At 40.6% G+C, this 10,166-nt stretch overlaps 1 protein-coding gene and 1 non-coding gene across 2 annotated transcripts; one reads left to right on the top strand and one right to left on the bottom strand.

Moving 5' to 3' along the window:
* Nucleotides 1-1,504: 1,504 nt before the first annotated feature.
* On the top strand, nt 1,505-1,578 carry trnat-agu (transfer RNA threonine (anticodon AGU)). The gene has a single exon. It is a non-coding gene; the product is annotated as a tRNA-Thr (tRNA).
* A 1,171-nt stretch (nt 1,579-2,749) lies between these two features.
* Nucleotides 2,750-6,071, bottom strand: vtnb (vitronectin b). Its single transcript, XM_069676392.1, has 8 exons — nt 6,008-6,071; nt 4,973-5,089; nt 4,666-4,902; nt 4,249-4,388; nt 3,904-4,060; nt 3,468-3,631; nt 3,047-3,356; nt 2,750-2,886 (listed from the first exon to the last, which is right to left on the bottom strand). Exons 1-8 carry the CDS (start codon nt 6,069-6,071, stop codon nt 2,750-2,752), a joined length of 1,326 nt encoding a protein of 441 aa, XP_069532493.1.
* Between the last annotated feature and the right edge of the window lie 4,095 nt (nt 6,072-10,166).

The raw sequence follows: 10,166 nt of genomic DNA, 5'->3' as shown, positions 1-10,166 counted from the left end.
TGAGTGCTCACCAGTGTCGAGGACAGACTTGAGGGAACACTTTCTCTTCTGCTTTGTGTTTGAACTACAAGAATGGCATTCGGTTTGGATTACACTGGACGTAATGTTTCTGAGATGGACGCGTTTTTCTCAGGACAGTACTGGCCCGCTACATGCAGCCCGGACACCAACAACAACGACGATTACGCACAAGACTCCAGCAGAGGTGAGAGACTGGATACCTTATTTTGTTTAGCAATTTCAGATTGGCTACAGTTCAAATGTTTTTACTTCTAATTCAGGGCAGAACTGTTATTAATTCATAGCATTTTGTTCCCCCTCTGCAGTGCATTATGACGCTCCTCACAGGGCGCGCTCTGACCAAAACCACCGTCGGAAGCGCACTACTTTCAGCAAGGCGCAGCTGAGCGAGCTGGAGAGGGCCTTCTCCTTCACACAGTACCCGGACATTAAAATGAAGGAGTCTCTTGCCTCTATAACTGGACTACCAGAGTCTAAAATTCAGGTATGACACAATCTTTATTGACTTGAATAAAGGGGATTAGTCACACTTATATACGTCTCTATTGAGCTACGTGAAATAAATAACCACAATTAACTTTTTCAACAGGTCTGGTTTCAAAATCGACGCGCACGCCATTTCAAGAGCAAGAAACCAAACAGGGAGGTCACTCAGCCCTCCGCAGACTACCCTCATCCACACTTCTACACTTCAACTCCCAGTCCTCCTTATCCCCAGTTGGTTCACTCGTTCTCTCCTACTGCCAGTTTACCGTCTCCACCAGGCTACCCCGCTCCAAGTTTGCCCGAGTCCACCAGGCTTTCAACCATCCTGGACAATCAGGCCAATTCCATGCCCGCACTGAAGCCTACATCTCCTGTTGCCGCCGACCAAGCTACATCTCTCTCCCCGCATGGTCTCACAGGAGTTCCCCAAGACCACTACTACCAAACCCCAGACTTAACACATTTCTGCCTTAATATGCTGACACACAGCGGGTTCAGTGAATGGGATCTGACGGAGGACTTTGAGGCTTTCCTCGGAGACGTACAGGGACCCCAGCCTGAAGGTAACCGCTTTGCTGATGTCGAACATCCTGGACCCAAGGAGAGCCTGCAGAGTCAGCTGGACCACCAGAGCTTCTCCAGCACTCCTGACGAGTCCATGGACAACCTGTCCGATCTGTGCTTTCAGGACCTGGGCGACTTTAGTCTCTCGGATTTGGACATTTCTGCGGCGATGATTGATTATCTTCTGAGTTGATTGAGTTGTTTTGAGGAAGAGCACATTGTAAATAGACCCAGCTATTATAGAGTATTTATTGTGAGATTGCCTTGAAGGGAGGACTTGCTAATGCGAATTAAAAGTATAGAAGTCATATATAGTTATTTACACACTGTAGAGTACAACATGAGCATTATAAATAAAAGATATACAAATTAAAATACCCTACACGTGTGTGTGTTTCATTCATAAACTCTGCTGCCGCCTTCGTCATCACACGGCGCCGTGGCTTAGTTGGTTAAAGCGCCTGTCTAGTAAACAGGAGATCCTGGGTTCGAATCCCAGCGGTGCCTTTTAGTCTCGATTCAACCAAATATTGTGTTTACGAAAATGAACAGACAAGGTGACAAAGTTCGCTCGATTAAACAACGCACTGTAACATAAAGCAGAAATCATCTTTCACTGAAAATCGTAAGTGTTTATGTTTTCTAAAAAGGTGTTAGACTGTATGCTCCAGTAAAATGATTTGTGTTTACGTCCAGTCTTTACATGGTAAGGACAGTAAAAGTGGTCACAATAACCGGTGTATGAAAACAGATCTGTGGTTGTGATTTACGTTCGGTTTCTGACATGGCTCAGCCATTTAGATGTTGTTTCCGACATTGCTGGGCAATATTTTAAAACAATTGGAAATAGTGTGTGTTCACAATGCTCCAATGATCAGGAGGAATGGAATTGATAAGACTTTAAACCACAACAGAAAAAAACACCCAAAATCAAGCAAATACATATTCATTAAAACCCTAAAAATCATGTACCAGTGAACTGGCAGATAGGATGCCTCAATTGTGAAGCAATAGGCTACAGATTGTTGTCACCACTAGGCCCAAAGACAAAAAACAGGCAGGATGAATGCATCACTTTCTTCAGAACATAAGCGTGGTATGGGTGCAAACAAAAAGAAGTTCAAATGAAGTGACACTGATAAAAAATGTGTCCTTCCTTGCAGTCGTCTGTCCAGCAGAGGGTGCAAGACTTCTAAAAAAAGAGACTGTAGAGGTAATATTAGCACAGGGCCACAACGCAACAATCTTTGATTCTTGTTTAAGTTTAAGTTATGTGACAGATAATAAACTCTTACGTGTAGCAGTAGAATACTTTTTTGTGTGGAGACATTGGTTTGGATCCCAGATCGATTGCGGTTGAAGGGATTTGACATTAAGGATCAAGGTCAGACTTGAGGTCAGTTGTGTAGTTAGGCATGTAGTTATGTACCTGGCAATCAATAGGTGTGTGTGTGTGTTACTTATACCACAATGAGGCCCTCCCACAACTGCAATGTTAATTTTATTACATCATGCAGAATTTCAACCTACTTTAAGAGGAATAATTTCAGGGTATTTGTTACAAAGTGTTTTAGCAACAGAAAAACAGAATCGTAGGTTCACATTGTAATTACTTGACACGTGTTTGTAACACAATGAGTGTTGCATCATTATTTCTAGACAGACTCAGTCGCCTGGCCTATTTCTTCTCCGCTCTTGATGCATCAGGTGTCTCTTCCTGCTTGCAGCCCAGCCAGTATTTTGCAATGGATCGTGGGTAAGGAGGCCGGGTGGAGTCCACACGTTTTGTCTGCAGATCCACTCTGTAGTATTTATCTGCAGTGAAGAAAAGGAAAATACAGACCAGAAGGAGTTCAACTTTAAAGAGAATATTTATCTTTCTTGAACTAGTTTTTAATAGAATTTTGCCTCAGTTTTCTATTCTGCGAAAAAAAAGAGGCCAACTTTGTGAAAAAAAGACTCCACGTGTTCATACCTCTTTTGAAAAAATACACGTTTTGAACAGGGGTGCTTTTGTGCTCCTGCGTGGTGCTCTCTTCAAGGATGTCGCTGTAGTGGTCGTAGTCAAACCAATCATCATATCCCCAGAAATCATCAAACACGTGGCGACTAAACCTTCTTCCATGTCTGCGCCTCTTGCTGGGCTTCATCTTCCGATTTTTCCGCCTCATCGGAGGAGAGGATGGCGTGGGCTTGGGACTGAGGTAGACACGTCCCACCATGGCAGCATCTACAGGGGGCCTGATGCCATGCCAGTCTCTGCTGGTGAGACGGGCCCCGGTGTGCTGAATGCTGACTGGAGAGAGGATCAGGATCATTATCATGTGGATTAATTTAGAAAAAAATAAAAATGAGAGATAGTTGGAACACAAGCAAGCACACAAACACATCAGAGCCTTACCGGAGCCTCCAAAGAGCTCGGTGAATACATCCTCCCATGTCTGATCGCAGAAGAGGTCAGTGTATCGTGTGAACAGCACAGACGGGGAGGACGCGCTCATGTGGACACACTCCTCATGGGAGGGCTGATGTTTGAACTCATACTGGTGATACTGGTCCCCTGAAGACAGGAACAAACATAACGCAGGTTTTTTGTTACAGCTTACATGTCGAAAAAGGGTCTGATAGATAGACGACATAAAACATCAATATTTGCCTCCAAGAATATAAAGAATATAAAATGGATTAACTTAAGGAAAGTATAAGCACAAGATTAGAAAGCAGCGCTTTAGAGCACTGCGTTCCTCCATGCAGGGTTGTGTAGTATCAAAACCAATCGCAGTCTTCACTGTGCACAAGGAGCTTTTAAATACTGGAAATGATCACAAGTACCTTTGAAAAAGTAGGCTTTCTCTCTGCCACTGTGACTGGGTGCTGGTATAGCAAACGCAGCATTAATGTTCTCTGGAATGCCATCAAAGCCCACTGAAATGTCCCGCGGGTATCCCTCATCCAAGACATCCCCGTCGAACCTCCAGTACTTGTTCCCCTGAGAAGAAGTCAAAACAAAGAGCCCAAAGTAGTGAGGTTTGATGAGGTTTGAGGTTTTGATGCTGTAATGTTGCAGACCTAGTTCACATTTCATGACACTTTTTCTCTTTGAATATATCGGGGTTCCCGTGTAAAGAGTAGTCAGAAAACACATCCTACGCTCTCTAGAGATAAAGAGCTCAGTACCTTAAAGATGTAGGATTTTCCCTGGCAGTTGATGCGTGTGAATGCAGTGTCGATGGGCCCAGAGATTCCCCACACATCCTGAATGAGTTTGGGGTAGCCAGGAAGTATGGACTTTTCGTCCAACTCAAAGAAATATTCGCCTTTGTAGGAAAAGCAGGCTCTGGATTAGTGCCATAAAAATCCTCAAAGTATCCACATTGTCATCAATGTGAAAATATAAAATGAACTGCACTGCTTGTATAGTCTTGTAAAGTCAAGTGTTTATAGTCAATATTTGCATCTAAATTCCTGCAAATTAGATTGTTCCCTTGTATAAGAAAGCTTTTTGGGAACATTTGGGCGACTGCACAGCAGACTCAGTGACACATATTCATCATGTTCGGCAGAAAGAAACGCTTATAGGATGTCCAAGTTTACCTCTGAATGCATAAATCGACCCGTTCTTCAGCTGCAGAAAAGCATCAAAAGGGTGACCGCTGCAGGGCGCTGCGTTGGGGTCTGCAGGTGGTGAGGGCTTCAGTGTGGAGTTGGGTGCAGGAGAGGAGGGGGTGGTCTGTACCACTGTGTTTAAGGTTGGTGCGAGAGTGGTAGTGTTGGTAACGGTTAATGCTTCTGGTAATTCCTCTGTTTCTTCGAAGGTATCACCCCGAGCAACTGAGGGCAGAGCAGATGAAACTTAGAAATCTATTCAGCGAATACTCTAAATCTCTGTGACCATACTGACTCTTTTTAGGGCACGCGGTGTCAAAGTCGTCACAGCAGCTTCCGTAGTACACACACATGGAGTCACACTGGCATTTCCTGTGCGGGTCGAAGGAGCCACAGCTGTTCACACAGGACTCTGTGGAAATGCAGTTTGTTTCAGTGCGACATAAGATCTTGAATGTACATGTAAGTAAAAGTACTGGAGCATTATAAGCATGTGTCACAAGTAAAAGTATCCTCCACTGATTGATTCTTCAGTACTTTCTGACATCAATGCGTAGTGTATGTAGCATTTTACGTTGTCCAGGCGGAGCTGCTTTTAGCTTAATTTACAGTTTCTGTAAGGCCTTTAGTGTAATGGTTCCCAACCTAGAGTGGCTGTGAGGTGATAATTAAGGACATAGGTAAAAAGTAAGTATACCTGACACATTATCATCTACGGTATTGTATTTGACCGTATTAGTGATCTTGAAGAAATATCCCTCTTGTATTAGGACATCATATTTTGTGTCGTTCTAATGAAGTGTTTGTTCCACAGAAATACCCATTCAGATTTCATTCCTTTTATTTAACAATGTTTTGTGTTTCATGAATGTATCATAATATTTATTTATTTATTCAGGTAAAATCTGAAAAGCATCTACAGCTGTCAAATAAATGTAATGGAGAAGCTTTCCTTTGAAACATTGTCATGTATCAGTATAAAGTAGCATAAAATGGAAATACTCAGTTAAGTATATAAGTAGGTAAGTAAAGTTTTTAAGTAAATGCACATCATTAAAAACCAATCTAAAATCACATACTTGATGTAACTACAAAACTCACTATGCTTTAAAGCACAGAATATATTTTTTATGTGCATATTGGACTTGTTAAGAGCACTTTTCACACTAATCAATAATAATTTTCCAACAAAAAAAAAATACAAAATGCCACATTCAATAGTTTCCTTTTACTCAAATACACTATAATAAAATATTGGGGAGATAACTGGTTCTATTAAGAGTCTTTAAATAATTTGTAAGCTATAAATATAATAGAATAGAGGGCTTACCCTCCGCAGCGAAGGAGGTGTCCAGCAGCAGGACGAGGCCCAGCAGAGCCACTGCTGGCTTCATGTCGACTCGACGAAAATATTTTCAACTTAAAACATATAACTTAAGCTCAGAGGAGAACAAGCTGCGCACTTTTCTGCCTGTTTACACCAGTGAGTTAACAAGTTTGATCTGACTGTCCCACTTTGGGGTGCAGGACTGTGTGCTGATGGTCAATAGCTGTTGACCCGCGGGCGTCTGCTGTCCTGATTGGCCGGCACTCGGCTGTGATAATGATTAAACTGTGGCTGATCTCTGTCCTAGCTGTCCCAGAAACACCATCCTAAATCAAACAAGGTCACAGTGTATACACCCATTGGTTTTCAGCCATTATCAGCTTTTTGGTTATTTCATTAAAAAAAGACTAAATTAGAATGAATCTTGCATTAACGGTCTGCTTTAGCTTAACGCTTCTTTATTAGGAAAATGGTTGAAATCTGAAATTAAGAACCAAACTAGAAACTGCAACGAGGGCTATTGAGTCAATATTTTGTTCAAACTTACTGGAAATGTAACTTGAGTTGGAGTGATAGACCAGGAATCTGAGCTCAAACATTGTGTAACCAGGGCAGCTGTTTTTCCTCTATTGATCTATGGTGTGAAAAAAACAAACCTAAAGCAAACACAGTGCCCGCTACCAAATTCAACCCTGATAACCACGGTGGCACGTTAACAAAGAGAGAGAACAAGAAAAATGTAGGGTTTTTAAAAAAAAAAAGAGGATTTGATGAACAGATTTAGCACCTTATAGAGACGCAGAGGCTAAACCAGCTCATCAACACCATGGGGAAATATAGAGGTTACGGACAGATGATGTTATTACTTCCTCGTCACTCTGTTAAACATTAAAAGATCTTTTTTATACACGTGAATACAAACTGTGTCAGACACAGAGCGCTGTTATTAGCTCTCCTATTGTGCAAAGAAAACCGTCTATAAACCTTCTGAGGGTCGACTAAAAGGGCAGGTGGACTTTGGTTCCCCGTATCAGTTAGTGGGGATACTAATGATTAGTTTGCTGCTGTATCTCTAAAAGCTGTTAGTCTTACTATTTTGCATGATAACTTTAAAGAACATGAACAAAAATAACACGGAAATTGTTATTATTTAGATCTATTTCATTTGAAATGAAGACGCAAAATGTGGGACTGCTTCAGGTGTAGTAACACAAGGAGCTACTGAGGCCTGGCTGAAAGGCCTGCAGCAGGCCTGACAGAAAAACAGCCTCCTGGATTTATAATGGTTAAGATTTGAGATGCATCAGCAAAGATTCATACTGGATTTAAAAATGATAAAACTTTATCTAAATTGAAACAGAATTTAAAGATCCCCTGGCTATAAAATGCTTTACATTTAGTGTGACTGGAGACTCTTTTCATACTTACATCTATGAGTGTTTATCAGGTGTAACGTCTTCACTCACATGTTCTCCATGTGGACGATATTAACAGTCATGACAGATAAATGATAACTAGTTTATTAAGGGATCTGTGTGACCTCCTCGACTGACGTCTTTTTCCATATGATTGAAAGCCTGGTTTGGTGTTCCTTATTAAATATATACAGATGGTTTTATGGGTGGGCCTCTTCTGTGTCAAACATTAATCCAGTCATTGAACAAGTCAGCTACCCTGCTGTGGCGTGTAGGAGGCTGGCTTTTAGAACAACATGATCGCAGAAACCTTTGAGCTTTTCATTGCAGACGAGCACTGTGACGGCGTCTGTCATAAAATCTGTCCAATTAAAGTGTGCAGCTTGTGCTTATTCCTCATTTTCAACTATTATTAGTTCTAAGTATGAGACCATTAAAGCTTTTTATTGTTATTCCTTCATCTTTTGGAAATGTTGAAAGCGTTCAACTCTCCCATCAGTGATAGTCAGTAATATACGGAGCTAGTCAATGCTTTACAACAAAATTCATTTTCCACAACATATTTGTATTACAGTAAAAAAAATCCTTCATTCATCCCCTTAAAAATGGTACATTTTTGTTATTCAAAGATGTCTGAAACACCGTAGTACTTTTGAAAGACAGGAAATTAATTTAAGTATAGACAACTATTAACAAATACTTTCCTTTAATTTTTTTTTCTAACCACAATAATGTGCATATTTGCTGATTTTAAATGACCTTAAGTCACTTATTTGTATAAATGTGTTACCATACATCCTTACATAACACGTCATAAACACTTCAGATTTAATATGTTTGAGAGTGTGTTTTATGACTTCATTGAAGCCATTCTCGGTCTTATCTCACAATTGAAGTACAGGAATACATTATAAAACCAGAGCCTTGTCAATAATTTCCGTGTTTTGTGTAAGATTATGAAATGACACGTTGATAATTGCATTCAGAATAGATTAAGAGTAGATATTGTTATGTTGCGCTTCAGGTCTACAGACTTAGTATGAGATTTAAAAGCTCTTAAATTTAAGACCTAGCCCTTAAAGCTGAAATATTAATGTTTTAAGTAATGCTTTGGGATGCTGATATTTTAGTTGTTTAAGACAAACAATGCTAAAATCTATAGTTTGTCTTTTTAGAAGTAAAAAACAATAAGACATTTATGTTACAACAGATGGAAGATTCACTTGCACCAGGTGTAGAATTGAAATACACTAGATGTTAATCGCAAGCATGTCATAAAAGAACAAATCAGAGCCCTATAGAAAGTTCACAACAACATCCACAAACATTAAAAATAAAACTATAGTCAGAAAAAGGCATCTATATCTACAAAATACTTCAGCTGTGGGCAAAAACAACTGTAACACTGGCTCAAAGAGCTCTAAACAACCCCAGCTAGCTAGCAGCTCCAGCATAAAACAACTGCAGCTAGCTAGCAGCTGACTGCCAGCTGTAGCTAACGTTAGCCCGAGGCTAATAGGCACATTAGCTTATTTTCAGCTCAAGATGCTAACTTACAGTATTACAGTAGCTCGTTCAAGCAGTTCTCTTCTTCACTGTCATCACATTACCCTCCATTTGTGGCAACACAATGTCAGCACCAAGTGGCTTTTGTTTGAAGACGTCCCAACAGCATAGCCTAAGGGAGCAGCGGCCAATTTTTCGGGACTTCCGGTGACACAGGAGGTTATTCCGGGCCATGACACGTGCTGTTCATTGCTTACATTCGGACCACAAACTTGGCAAAGAGAATGGGGTTGGTGTTGAGGGAAGAAGTCTAATTAATGTGCAGGGAGGCAGATTTTGTTTCTGCTGTCAGAGCCATGTTTCTATTTCCTGTTCTAAGCTACGTTAGCCAGTTGTAGTCGCTTGTACTTTAAAGTGAGACAACTGAATTGTTATTTCAGAAATTTCAATTAACAGTATCACAAATAGGAAAGAGTAATAACACCAACTGTGTGACTCAGTAATGTCAGCTACACAGCAAGTTGGTTTGCTAACATTTAGCCACATAAGATAGTGGTAATGCAAGGCTAAGCTAGACTGAAGTGAATGCAGTGAACAGTGTTTATTGATTATAAGGTCTACTTTTTTTGGGGAGGAAGTATATTTATTTTTCTTTTGAAAAAAGTGACATAGTCTTTATTTTACTTAGGCTAAGATATTAAGTTTGAACCAAATCTGCACACAGCAGATTAACTTATGTAGACTCTTTGTAGCAGAGTTCTCTCAGCTCAGCAAACACATGCACAGCACCTGACCTTTGGTTAAACCTGACAAAGCTTTGCACCTTTATATGATAAACCTGCCTGTTGTTTATCTATCTATTCTGCGCATCTCTCAATCCCTCCACCTCCTTCAAACTTTATTGTTACTGTCCTCCCTTTCACAATGGCTTCATCTGCCTCTCTGTCAAGGATTGTGATCTCTGTGGTGTAAAGTTAATGTTTGATATGCTACGAGAGATAAAAATAGAGTAGATAGCACCCATATTAGTCTCATTTCCTCAGTGGTTCCCTGAGGAGCTCAGAGTTAGCTTAGCTGAGCTTAGTGGTGGTATCATTTTTTACCTATCTGCACCCTTTCTTTAGGCGGGTTAGTTGGTGCTGATCAGCTGCCCCTTATAGTTATCTGGCTGACTTTTGTAAAGCCTTTCAACTATGGGTTTAATGCAAATTGTTCAAAGTACCAAGGAAATCCCGTGGTTG

This window comes from Semicossyphus pulcher, unplaced genomic scaffold (assembly GCF_022749685.1).
Source record: "Semicossyphus pulcher isolate SPU_LCO1_2020_fin unplaced genomic scaffold, fSemPul1.0.p SCAF_10, whole genome shotgun sequence".
NCBI lineage: Eukaryota > Metazoa > Chordata > Actinopteri > Labriformes > Labridae > Semicossyphus > Semicossyphus pulcher.
This window is presented reverse-complemented; position numbering and strand designations above follow the sequence as displayed.